Genomic DNA, 13,904 nt, shown 5'->3' with positions numbered 1-13,904 from the left:
GTGAAAAATGCCTTCAGAAAGAGCCCCTGGCCCAGCTGTACAAGACATGCTCCTCACTGAAGGTCTTAGGAAATCCACTAACTGCCAAGGCAGGTGGGGGTAGAGGCTGAAGAACATGAGGGCACTTTCTGCAACTCCACATTGGGAAGGAAGGAGGTCTGAGTAGAAGAGGTGAAGTGTCACAACTGTTCCGGGACTAGCAAAAAAGCCCTGCCCATTTTCCAGCCTTCTGGGGATAGGATGGTAAAGCCAAACACAGGAGAGTGACGGCCTGTTGGTAATTGCTCTGTGTTGCATAGGCTGCTCATGCCTGGGTGGCTGGTTTGATGGCTTGGGTTAACCACACATGTCCAAACAGGCATGGTGAGGTTCCCCCCTCCCAAGCCCCCAGCAGTCTCGCTTACCCTTGTAAGACCACCAACAGCCTGGTCTTCTTGCGGGTGTGGGCTGAATGGCGGGCTGAACGATTCTGTTGTGCCTCCATAGCACTTGAAAGGAATCTCTGGAAGTGGGCAGCACGGAAGCAGTTGGAGCTGTCCAAGATTTGGCGGTACACCAGCCACCTGAAAATGGCAGAAGAAAGTTATTCTGGTACTACAGAGAAAGGATGAGGGCATTAGTTGGGCTATAAGTCCAGTAACCTAAAACCATAACTACTGGCAGCTTTTGATAGGAAACCTTGTCACAGGGAAAAAGGTTATGAAAGGCCATGAACACTTGCCTTTAGAGAAAGACTTTTTGGAGGGGCCACACCAAAAAAAAAAAACAAAAACCCTGGGCGGCATTCAGGGGTTACTCCTGGCTCTATGCTTAGAAATTGCTCCTGTCGGGCCCAGAGAGATAGCACAATGGTGTTTGCCTTGCAAGCAGCTGATCCAGGACCTAAGGTGGTTGGTTCGAATCCTGGTGTCCCATATGGTCCCCCGTGCCTGCCAGGAGCTATTTCTGAGCAGGAGTAACCCCTGAGCACCACCGGGTGTGGCCCAAAAACCAAAAAAAAAAAAAAAGAAAGAAAGAAAAGAAAAAGAAATTGCTCCGTCGAGGTGGCGCTAGAGGAAAGGTGCGTGCCTTGCAAGCAGTAGCCAAGGAAAGGACCAGGGTTCGATCCCCCGGCATCCCATATGATCCCCCCAAGCCAGGAGCAATTTCTGAGCATGTAGCCAGGAGTAACCCCTGAGCATCATAAGGGTATGGCCGAAAAAAAAAAAAACACAACAGAAACCATCTCCCAGCCTGGCACTATTTGTATTCTTCTTTTCTCCATAGCACTTTTTTTTTTTTTTTATTTTTATTGGGACCAGAGAGATAGCATGCAGTTAAGGCATTTGCTTTGCATGCAGGACAATGGTTCGAATCCCGGCAATCCCATATGGTCCCCCAAGCCTGCCAGGAGCGATTACTGAGCATAGAGCCAGGAGTAACCCCTGAGCATTGCTGGGTGTGACCCAATGACCAAAAAAAAAAATTATTTTTTTTAATTGAAATCGTTGTGTTTCAATGCCCTTCATAGTTGGATTTCATACATACAATGATCAGGGCCAATCCCACACCAGTATTGACCTCCCTCCACCAATGTTCCTCAACTGTATCCCATACTACCCACTGCATACTGCCCCCCAGCCTGCCTTAGATTGATAAAGTTTGGGTCTCTTTTTTTGGGGGTACTACTTTCCTTATCTGGCTAATTCCCTGTCTCCACAAACTAGACTGTGAACTTGATGAGGACAGATATTTTCTAGTCTGCCTCACTGATGAGTTCCCCCCACACTTATAACAGTACCAGGCACACAAGAAGTGCTCAACGTATGTGTTAGGTGAACATATGAGTGAATGACTGTCTACTATTGTGCTGAGACCAGTTACATGAAGGATGAGCACATGTCATAGGTTTCCTGGTGTGTAAGCAGGCCTAGAAACCAACCCTTTCTCCCCCAAATAAAGGCAGCAGCCATACTAACCTGCCATATTCCTTATGCAGCGTGACCAGAAAAGCACCGAGCTCGCTAGCATAACAGCCTGGGAGACCAGTTATAATGTTGATAATCATCTGCATGAAAGAAAAGTTGTAGGTTTGTGATTCAACTGGAAGGCAGCACTGTGTCAGGAAGGTATGCAAACTGACTTCTGGGACCAGGTTTTGTAGGGTTTGAAACTTAGCACCTCCACTCACTAGCTGTGTGATCTTGGGCTAACAAAAAAAACCTACTTTGTTGGTAGGTGTAGCTATGCAAGATGCTCAGATCAGCACTGTGCACACAGAAAAATCCTTACAAGATATTATATCACTATTATAACTTCTGTTTGTGGAACAGGGTATAGACAATAAGTTAAGATATTGCGCAGAGCCGGCGAGGTGGCGCTAGAGGTAAGGTGTCTGTCTTGCAAGCGCTAGCCAAGGAAGGACCGTGGTTCGATCCCCCCGCGTCCCATATGGTCCCCTCAAGCCAGGGGCAATTTCTGAGTGCATAGCCAGGAGTAACCCCTGAGCATCAAACGGGTGTGGCCTGAAAAACCAAAAAAAAAAAAAAAAAGAAGATATTGGGCAGAGAGAGGGGCCAGAGAGATAGCACAGAGGTAAGGAGTTTGCTTTTCATGCAGAAGGTTGGTGGTTTGAATCCCAGCATCCCATATGGTCCCTGAATCTTCCAGGAGTAACCTCTGAGCGCTGCCGTACGTAACCCAAAAACAAACAAACAAAACTGGGCAGAGGGGTTGGAGTGATATCCCATCGAATATGGAGTTTGCCTTGCATGTGGCAGACTCAGGATCAAGCCCCGACATCCCATGTGGTCACCTGAGCCTGCCAAGAGTGATTTCTTTTGTTTGTTTGTTTGTTTTTTGGGTCACACCAGGAGGCACTCAGGGTTTTTGTTTCTCCTTCTCCCAAAGTACCCATCTTGGTTCTGACTCCTCAGGGCCTAGGCATAGTCTTTCAAATCACAGCATATACACTTACAGTCAGTTATCTCCTGACCAGTTGTACAAGCCTTTAAAATATATAATAAGTGAAAATGTTAAGGTTTTTCATTTTAAAAATAATTGGGGTCTGGGGTCAGAGAGAGTATAGTGGTTAAGTCACTTGCCTTGCATATAGCAGACCCTAGTTCAATCCTGGCACAACATAGGGTTCCCCAAAGCCTCACCAGGAGTGACCCTTGAGCAAAGAGACAGGAGTAAGCTCTGAGCACCACTGGGCATGGCTCTCCTCCCCCTAAATTTTGGGGGTCTGGCCACAGCTAGTGGTGCTCAGGGGATCATAAGTGATGTTGATTGCATGCAAAAATAAAACAACCTTACCTGCTCTACTATATCTCTAGTTCCTAAAATTTTTTTTTGTTTTGTTTTGTTTTTGGTTTTGGTTTTTGGGCCACACCCGGCGGTGCTCAGGGGTTACTCCTGGCTGTCTGCTCAGAAATAGCTCCTGGCAGGCACGGGGGACCATATGGGACACCGGGATTCGAACCAACCACCTTTGGTCCTGGATCGGCTGCTTGCAAGGCAAACGCCGCTGTGCTATCTCTCCCGGCCCCTAGTTCCTAAAATCTTGTCTAGAAAAACAAATAATGTTTCTACTGATTAGTGATTCTATATATATTTTGTTATTTTTTGTGAGAACCATGGGTCCGGCTGTGCTCAGCGACCACCAGGCCCACATTAGCTGTGCTAAGGGATGGTGAGTGGGGGTTCTATGTGCACTAGAAACCAAATCCAGGGATGTGCACATGTAAGTCACATGTTCTATGGCAAGTCATTCTTGTATAAACTTCTACAGCTGACTTCCAGACTGAATGGAAACAAAAGCCCTCTTTGAGTATATTTAAGACATTCAGCTCCAAATAAACGTTGGGCACAGACAAGGGAGCATGAGGTATGAGCAGATAAAATCAACTCTGAAGAAGACAATGTTTATCAGATATCACCTTACCCAGCTGATGCCAGCTACTCCTGACTAACACGGTGTTCCCACTTCACTAGGTTCAGTGTGTCACTGACAGCCAAAAGAGTCTTTGTCACCACAACAAAGAGCTGATCTCATGAAACAACTGTTGAAGGACCTGGTTTGAAAGTAAGGGGAGGGCCTGGCAAAATGCCAGCATTGCGTCACTCCGCTGGGGTCTGGCCAGGGTTAGTGTGGACATATATATAGAGCCACTGCAGAGTGGGCTCCATGATGTATATTGGTATGGCAACACACAAGGTTGGGAGCAGCTTCTAAAAGGGAAGCTGCTTGGATAACTCTTGATACAACACAGATCGGAGGCAGGATATCAGGATCATGTGCCTGTGAACATGCGACATGCACTGAGCTCCTCTACCTTGTCATTTTCTAGTCTTGGAGAAGAGCTGGCAGTAGCTTGCTGCAGCAGGACAGGGAGATGGATCCTCATCACAGGCTCCTGACTAATGCTGCCAATAGCAAAACTCTGGAGAAATCTAGAAAGAACAAAGACAATGCTATTACATTACCTTCACCAGCCGTGCTTAAAAGTGCCTAGTCACATGAAAAATGCCTTATTTAAATGCTGAAAAGAAGCCTTAGGGATATTCTCTGCAGAGAATAAAATTTTACATGGTGTGTCCCTACCACCTTAAATAAGAATACCTAAGAGGGGATTATGGGAAAAAAAAAACTTAGTAAAACCAACTCTGAGGTATTTGGAGGTTTTTTCCCTTTTGGAGGGGAGGCCACATTTAGTGATGCACCTGGCTATTCATTCAGGATTACTCCAGGTGGTGTTGGGGGGACTATATAAAATACCAGGAATTAAACCCTGGTCCACCACAGGCAAGTCAAATGGCCCTAGGGTGTTTTTTTTTTAACATTTAATTTCTTTTGTTTTGTTTTTATTTATTTACTTTTTTGGGGGGGGGGTCACACCCGGCATCGCTCAGGGGTTACTCCTGGCTCTATGCTCAGAAATCCTCCTGGCAGGCTCGGGGGACTATATGGGACACCGGGATTCAAACTGATGACTTTCTGCATGAAAGGCAAATGCCTTACCCTCCATGCGATCTCTCTGGCCCCTATTTTGTTTTGTTTTTACTGGGCCACACTCATCTAAGTCTGGAGGCTATTCTTACTCTTGGGAATCATTCTTTGTTCAAGGGGGCATGTGCTGCTGGGAATCAAACCCAGAACCTCACACATGCAAAGCAAGTGCTCTACCAGCGAGCTTCATTCCAGCTGTGCTGATATGGACATTTAAAAAGCTGGAACATAAATATCTACAAACAGAAAACAAGTGCTCACGAGTCCAGCTGTGGGAGTTTGGCTGAGAGTAGCTTTAGAGGATTCCATTTTTCTCCAACTGAAAGGTTCAAGACACTGAAGCGCTTCTGTGCAATGGAATGTCTGGAATAACAAGAGCTCACAGATTAGAATTCTGTCTCCCTACATCACATGTGTTATTTATCAATTTCATTTGCTTTTGTTTGGGGGCCAAATCTGGTGACACTCAGGGGTGACTCCTGGCTCTGTGCTCAGGAGTTATTTCTGGTGGGGCTCAAGGGACCACATGGGATGCTGGGAATAGGGACTGAACACAGATTGGTCATGTGCACGGTTAGTGGCATATCACTGTCCTATAACTTCAACTTATTTATTTTTGGCCATATGTGGCAGTGGTGAGGTTTTACTCCTAGCTCTATAATCAAAAATCATTCCTATCAATACTCAAGGGACCATATATGGTGACTGGGTCGGCCACATTGCAAGGTGAACGAGCACCCTACTCCTGTATTATCTATCCAGCAGCAGCATACACACTTCAGTTTGGTGCTTTCAAGTCAGACTCCAAGCCTGGGTTAACTCTTCCAAAACATGTGGCTCAATGAAAAACAAAATGAGCTTAGAGCATGACAGCTGGTGTGCTTAGAGAGGTTTCACAAATCCCTTGGAGATACAGTGGGTTTCTGGTTCTTAGTGGATTTCGTCTCTCTTGGCTTTTATTTACCCAAAGGCACTGGCTACCTGCAAGCTGGCAGCACTGGACTGACTACATAGGCTCTTTCTGAAGCCATGATCCATGTTATATAACCCCTGTCATCCTGCAGGGAGCAGACCCACAGCTCAGGGAAACAAGCACAAACATCCAAGGCAGCCACTTACAATCTCTTTTGTTCCACAGATAATCCATCTTCCTGGATCACTTTTAAAGAAATCCCTGAGTTAGTCTGCTGTTGCCAGGGGGAGAAGACCTAAACAAAACAGAATTTGAGCAAAGAACACTTTAAACCCAACAACAGGATATGGAATCCACATGGGGATTTGATGGCTGTTGAAAATCTAAACTGTGAGTACATAGAGGAAACATCTTAACAAACAAGCTTTCAAAAAGAGATGCCTGAAGCACTTCTGTTCTGTACTTTTCAAAGCCTGACTTTCTGGGTTCCTCTCTCAGGAATTCTGCTCCCACAGGGGCCGGAAACATGGAGGAAGGTGTCAGGTAACACTGTTCTGGCAGCACAGCCCTGTTCCTTCCAGGGACAGTAGGGCCAGAAAGAAGCAGCAGTCCAAGCAACTCATGCCAGAGACTGGGGAAACCCTGAAGGGCTCCTTGTTAGGTGCTAAGACTCCAAGACAGCTCAGGAAAGGCACCTGCAACCACACCTTTCCAAGTGTTCCCATTAGTCCTGTGGTTGCCTATCCGCTAGGTGTTGGCTGCTACTTCATTTCTAGTGGATTGTCTAAAACATAATAAGCAGTATTGCTGATCCCTTCAGCATTCAGTGCTGAGAGCCAACGCACTGTAGCCTGCAGGAGGCGGGGGGGGGGGGGGGGCGCGGTTGTTGGGGGGAGGGGAGGGACCAATCAAGGGACAGAACAGTGTAAACTGGGAGGCAGAACTTTAGTGGGGAGAGCTTTAATGCAGTAGGTAGGGCCCCACAGTACAAGAGCTAAAAGGAAAATAAGTCTAATTAGGATTAAAAGGGAGCAAAGATTTTTCTTAGAAGCTGACAAGCCTTTAGGCAGTCATTCTACAATGGCAAGAACACATTCTTGGATCCAAAGGGATTAGAAAGCAGTTCTTCCAATTCCTTTTTTCAATTACTTCACTCTAGTCTTCACCACTGACACCACCAGGGAAATGTGGCCAGAGATATAGTGCAGTGGCAAAGCTCACGTCTCACATAAATGTGGTACTGAGTTTTATTCTTGGCATCAAAAACAGCAGAGACAACTAAGACAACTTCAAAAACTTAAATGCTAGTAGTAGTCAGTTTTGCCAAATAATGATTGCTGTTACCTCTGAGTAAAACGTTTGGTATATCTTTGATTTGGGGAAAAGGGCAATCATCAGAAAACGGCTTGACCCATGGAAATGGACTGGGAGATGAGGAAGCAGAGAGTGTTTGTAGCTAATCAGAAGGGCAGCCACGGTACTGGTAGAATCCTAAGGGAAAAAAGGAACAATAAGAGAAAAGTTATTTAGGATACCAATCCATACAACTTCTGTCAGGACACATAAATTTCACTGTAATTAATTTCACATTAACTGGCTTACTTCTTTTTCTTTTATTGGTTTTTGGGTCACACACGGTAGCGCTCAGGGTTTACTCCTGGCTCTGCACTCAGAAATTGCTCCACGGTGGCACAAACAGTAGGGCTTGCATTACTAGCGCTATCCTAGGACGGACTGCGGTTTGAACCCCCAGCATCCTATATAGTCCCCCAAGCCAGGAGCGATTTCTGAGCACATAGCCAGGAGTAACGCCTGAGCGTCACCAGGTGTGCGTCTACTCCCAACCCCCCCCCCCCAAAAAAAAAATCACTCCTGGCAGGTACGGGGAATCATATGGGATGCTGGGAATAGAACCACCGCCTGATTGCGTGCAAGGCAAATAAATGCCCTACCCCTGTGCTATTTCTCTGGCCTCCTTACTGGGGATTTTTAAGATGTGAGTTTCCAAACAAAAACAAAAACAAAAACAAAAACATGTGAGTTTCCATGACTAATTATACATGATATAAGAAACCAAAGATCTTTTCTCTTAAATAGAAAACATCACCAAGATTATTTTTTTTTTTGAGGGAAGAAAAGAAACATGGACACACCCAGCGGTGCTTCTTGGCTTACTCCTGGCTCTGTGCTTAAGGATCACTTTTGGCAGGACTCAGAGAAACATCGTGGGTGGTGGGGGTTTAACTCAGGTCAATTGTGCAAGGCAATTAACCCTCCCTCTGTACTCACTCTGCCCCCTGAATTCTTTTTGTTTGTTTGTTTGTTTTGAGGGGGGGGTCACACTCGGTAGTGCTAAGGGATTACTCCTGCTCTATGCTCAGAAATTGCTCCTGGCAGGCTCGGGGGACCATGCAGGATGCTGGGATTCGAATCACCATCCCTTTGCATGCAAGGCAAAAGCCTTACCTCCATGCTATCTCTCCGGCCCCTGCCCCTTGAATTCTTGAAGACAAACTGTCTTCAAGGGCGAACAGGGGAAACTCTGCTACTTTTTCTCCCTCTAAGGAGAAGAGGAATTGTTGAGGGTGAAGCTCAAGGGTAGTTCTGGGAGTGAAAAACTTAACTGGAGTTGACTACATGAAGTTAAGCCCTCAGGGGAAAAAACAGTCATTTCTGTTCCTCTTAGACTGGCTTACAACTCTGTTCCATGCTAATGGGTGAATGGTGTTCTACTGATTTTACAGGAAACAACTTCTGTCTTTTTTTTTTTTCCTTTCTTTTTCTGGTTTAGGGCCCACATGGGCAGTTTGATCTAGATATTCCTGGCTCTGTGCTTGGGGAATCCCTCCTGGCAGTGCTTCAGGGACGTATGGTGCCAGTGGGTACAAAGCCTGTGCTCAGGCCCATTGAACTATCTCTTTATAGTCTCTCTCCCCGCCCCCTCATTTTTGTTTGTTTTTGGCCATACCTAGTGGTGATCAGGGGTCACTCCTGGCTCTGTGCTTAGAAATCACTCCTATCAAGCTTTGAGGAACATATGGGATGCTGGGGATTGAACCCAGGTCAGCTGCATGCAAGGCAAATGGAGACATTGTGCTATCATTTTGCCCCCTCTTCTTTCCTGTTTTTTATTTTTTTTATTTTATTTAATTTCTGGGTTTTTGGGGGGTCACACCTGGCAGCGCTCAGGGGTTACACCTGGCTTCATGCTCAGAAATAGCTCCTGGCAGGCTCGGGGACCATATGGGATGCCGGGATTCGAACCTCCGTCCTTCTACATGAAAGGCAGATGCCTTACCTCATGCTATCTCTCCAGCCCCACTTTTTTTTGGGGGGTCATACCTGGCAGCGCTCAGAGACTATTCCTGGCTCTGTGCTTGGAAATCGCTCCTGGCAGGCTCGGGGGACCATATGAGATGCTGGGATTTGAACCGCCGTCCTTCCGCATGCAAGGCAAATGCCTTACCACTGTGCTATCTCTCCGGCCCCATCCTGTTTTTTATTTATTTATTTATTTATTTTTGCGTCACACCCAGCCGTGCTCAGGGGTCCCTCCTGGTTCTATGCTCAGAAATCACTCCTGGCAGGCTTGAGGGACCATGTGGAATGCCAGGACTCAAACCACTGTCCTTCTGCATGCAAGGCAAATGCCCTACCTCATGCTATTTCTCCAGCCCCTTTATTTTTAATTTTAAACTTTATTAATTGATTGATTGATTGCTGGGCCACACTCAGCGGTGCTCAGGGGTCACTCCTAACTCTGCATTCAGAAATCACCCCTGGCAGGCTGGGATATGAGATATGAGATATGAGATAAATGCTGGGAATTGAACTGGGTCCCTCCTGGTTGGCAGCATACAAGGCAAATGTCCCACCACTGTGCTATCTCTCTAGCCCCTTCTTTCCAGTTTTTAATTTTTTTATTTAAAAAAATGTATCACATAGTTGACATAACTGATCATATTACATTTGTTTCAAGATAAGGGAAAACAAAGTTATTGAATAAAATATAGAAAGAAAATAAAAAATAAAATGGAAGAGAAGAAAAAGGAGTTCAGTAGCAATTATATTTGTGAAAATTATTATATATCCAATAAAGTCATTAATACAATAGCAGATGGTTTAGTAATCTTTATTTATTTATTTATTTTTGTTTTCGTTTTTGGCTTTTCGATCACACCCAGTGGTGCTCAGGCACTCAGGGGTTACTCCTGGCTCTGCACTAGAAATCGCCCCTGGCAGGCTCGGGGACCATATGGAATGCCAGTATTCAAACTATCCTGAATCGGCTTTGTGCAAGGCAACACCCTATCACTGTTCTCTCTCCGGTCCAAGCTCTTTTTTTTTTTTTTTTGTCTTTTTGTTTTTTTGGGTCACACCTGGCGTTGCTCAGGGGTTACTCCTGGCTGTCTGCTCAGAAATAGCTCCTGGCAGGCATGGAGGGACCATATGGGACACCGGGGCTCTTTTTTTTTTTTTAAGATAAGAGATAAAAAATAGGGGCCGGTGAGGTGGCAGGTGGTGCTAGAGGTAAGGTGTCTGCCTTGCACGCGCTAGCCAAGGACCACGGTTCGATCCCCAGGCGTCCCATATGGCCCCCCCAAGCCAGGAGCAATTTCTGAGCACTTGCCAGGAGTAACCACTGAGCATCAAACGGGTGTGGTCCGAAAAACCAAAAAAAAAAAAAAAAAAGAAAAAGCCTTTGGCTTAAAAACAGGGAGACCTGGGCCTACAGAGATAGCAAGGTGTGTGTGTGTGTGTGTGTGTGTGTATGTGTGTGTGTGTGTGTGGCAGTTGTTGAATGCATAGGCACAGCAAAATATTGGGAGTGTGTGTGTGTGTGTGTGTGTGTGTGTGTGTGTGTGTGTGTGTGGCAGTTGTTGTTGAATGCATAGGCACAGCAAAATATTGGGAAAATAGAAAGAAAAAAGCCTTTGGCTTAAAAACAGGGAGACCTGGGCCCGCAGAGATAGCACATCAGCGTTTGCCTTGCAAGCAGCCGATCCAGGACCAAAGGTGGTTGGTTCGAATCCCGGTGTCCCATATGGTCCCCCGTGCCTGCCAGGAGCTATTTCTGAGCAGACAGCCAGGAGTAACCCCTGAGCACCGCCAGGTGTGACCCAAAAACAACAAAAACAAAAAACAAAACAAAACAAAACAGTAAGACCTTACACGCTCGAGTGCGCGTGCATAAGACCAACTGCAGGCTCCAGGCATACTAAGTTGTCCAAACCCAGAGTCTTTCTCTGTGGTCCCAGAAAAAGCTCTTTACAATCACGGTGGTTGCTGTCAAGTTTCTGTAGTTAGAAATCCTGCTTTCTGTATCTTTCCAGTTTTTTTTTTTTTTTGGTTTTTGGGTCACACCCGGCGGTGCTCAGGGGTTACTCCTAGCTGTCTGCTCAGAAATCGCTCCTGGCAGGCACGGGGGACCATATGGGACACCGGGATTTGAACCAACCACCTTTGGTCCTGGATCAGCCGCTTGCAAGGCAAACACCGCTGTGCTATCTCTCCGGGCCCATCTTTCCAGTTTTTAAATGGAAAGTGCTGGAGGTCATCAAGGAGCCACTTTCTTTTTTTTTTTTTTTTCTTTTTTTCTTTGGTCACACCCAGTACCGCTCAGGGGTTACTCCTGGCTCTAAGCTCAGAAATCGCTCCTGGCATTTGAACCGCCATCCTTCTGCACGCAAGGCAAAGGCTCTACCTCCATGCTATCTCTCTGCCCCTTTTGGGACACACCTGCAGTGCTCTGGGGTTACTCCTGGCTCTTTGCTCAGAAATCACCCCTGACAGGCTCAGGAGACCATATGGAATGCTGGGAATTGAACCCAGGTCCGTTCTGGGTCTAGCGCATACAAGGCAAATGCCCTACCGCTGTGCTAATCTCTTCTAATCCCCTTTAGGATGAATTAGTTATGTAAGGGAAACATACCAGTATGGTAGTTTAGGATCCTTAAACCCTTTCTAACTAAGCCCCTTTGCTACTACGTGACAGTAAAAGGTTAGTAAGTCTCATGTGAGCCTGATGGAGGCCTAGCTAGATCTTTCTTGTTACCAGTACAGTGAAGATGCCCATATCCACAGTGATAGAAAGCAGTCAGAAATTACATGGTTTTCTCTTTTTTTTTTTTTTTTTTTTTTTTTTTTTGGTTTTTGGGTCACACCCGGCAGTGCTCAGGGGTTATTCCTGGCTCCAGGCTCAGAAATTGCTCCTGGCAGGCACGGGGGACCATATGGGACGCCGGGATTTGAACCGATGACCTCCTGCATGAAAGGCAAACGCCTTACCTCCATGCTATCTCTCCGGCCCCATACATGGTTTTCTCTTAAACACCAAATCCAAAGCCAATGACAACAGAATCAATACCCATTTTACAATAAGCTAGACACAGAGGGGACCAATTATACTAGCAGCCGGGGGGGGGGGGGGGTGCAAAGGAGGGGGGTATATAGGATGCATGCTGGGAACAGGGAACAGGGTTAGACGACAACACTGGTGGTGGGAATGCCCTGGGTTCAATGCCGCTATGTTCCTAAAATATTACTGTGAAAGATTTGTAATCCACTTTAATCACAATAAAAATTATTAATAAAATAAAAAAAAGAAATTACATGAGAACTATGAGTTCTAAGAACTACGAGTTCTTATTATTACTATATTACTAAGAACTATGAGTGACTTTCTGAAAGACATAAGCTGTTAAAATACTTACCCCATCATAGAATGAAATGGAGTTCATGTGATCTTTGGAAATGATGATACTTCCATGATGGCGATGAGAAAACAGGAGGCCATTAGAGAATAAATATAATTTTCCTGGAAGGAAAAGAGCTGGTCAGTATGAAGGCTAGATCCCAGTGTACGTTCTGCAGGTATGAGAGCAAGCCAGAGTTGAGGCTAGCTATGTTATGTCACTTTTCAGTCCCATGTTCTGAGGAAGTCAATGTATTTATTATAGCTTCCTAGAATTTCAGTGAGATTCTAGAAATGAGGCATTAAAATCTTTGTATATTTATTAGACAAAATCAGGGACTAGTCTGACAGCACAGCAGGTAGGACATTGTTGTGTATGTAAACATTTTTTTTTGTTTGTTTTTGGGCCACACCCGGTGATGCTCAGGGGTTACTCCTGGCTATGCACTCAGAAGTCGCTCCTGGCTTGGGGGACCATATGGGATGCCGGGGGATCGAACCGTGGTCTGTCCAAGGCTAGCGCAGGCAAGGCAGGCACCTTACCTCTAGCGCCACTGCCCGCCCCGTATGTAAACATTTTATGGGATTATTATGTTACTGACCCTACCCTGATCAGTGATTGTGCCCTACCCTAGGGTGTGATCTGGCATTCTGCCCCCACCCTAGGGTGGTACCTGATTCTGCTTCCACCATTGGGTGGTACCTGATTCTGGGGGATAAAAACAAGGGTCTGTGGAAGGAGAGAGGCTTTTTGCTGGAACTGATGCTGAGGCTTTGGACTTCAGTCTTGTCCACCGAATAAAGCTAATATTTCCACAAGCCTGACTGTCTGCGAGCTGTTTACCCACCACTTCACCTCAGAACCGCTGGCTGAACAAGGTGGCAGACGTGAGCTGGAGGGGAAAGACCTCATCCTCCATCCCTCCATCAGTCAACCTCTTCAGGGGCTGACTTGCAACAGGGCATTACCCTTGCAAGCAGCTGACACAGGTTCAATATTTGATATTTCATAGGGACCCCCTTGCACCACCAGGAGTTCTGAGCATGCCAGATGTGGCCCCAAAACAAAACAAAACAAAAAGTAGAAAAACTAGGCATGGGCCCGGAGAGATAGCACAGCGGTGTTTGCCTTGCAAGCAGCCGATCCAGGACCAAAGGTGGTTGGTTCGAATCCCGGGTGTCCCATATGGTCCCCTGTGCCTGCCAGGAGCTATTTCTGAGCAGACAGCCAGGAGTAACCTCTGAGCACCGCCGGGTGTGACTCAAAAACCAAAAAAAAAAGAAAGATAAACTAGGCATCTGAAAGA

At 46.1% G+C, this 13,904-nt stretch overlaps 1 protein-coding gene across 1 annotated transcript in view; it reads right to left on the bottom strand.

Annotated features, from left to right (window-relative positions):
* DNAAF9 (dynein axonemal assembly factor 9) overlaps positions 1-13,904 on the bottom strand; it is a 144,523-nt gene that overhangs the window by 35,043 nt on the left and 95,576 nt on the right. The window contains exons 23-29 of the mRNA XM_049779489.1: positions 12,617-12,720; positions 7,248-7,394; positions 6,110-6,198; positions 5,252-5,353; positions 4,317-4,434; positions 1,959-2,047; positions 405-563 (exon numbers count right to left, since the gene is read on the bottom strand). Coding sequence (XP_049635446.1) covers positions 405-563; positions 1,959-2,047; positions 4,317-4,434; positions 5,252-5,353; positions 6,110-6,198; positions 7,248-7,394; positions 12,617-12,720 — 808 coding nt within the window. The remainder of the gene's footprint in view (positions 1-404; positions 564-1,958; positions 2,048-4,316; positions 4,435-5,251; positions 5,354-6,109; positions 6,199-7,247; positions 7,395-12,616; positions 12,721-13,904) is intronic.

Source organism: Suncus etruscus, chromosome 9, assembly GCF_024139225.1.
Source record: "Suncus etruscus isolate mSunEtr1 chromosome 9, mSunEtr1.pri.cur, whole genome shotgun sequence".
Taxonomy (NCBI): Eukaryota; Metazoa; Chordata; class Mammalia; order Eulipotyphla; family Soricidae; genus Suncus; species Suncus etruscus.
This window is presented reverse-complemented; position numbering and strand designations above follow the sequence as displayed.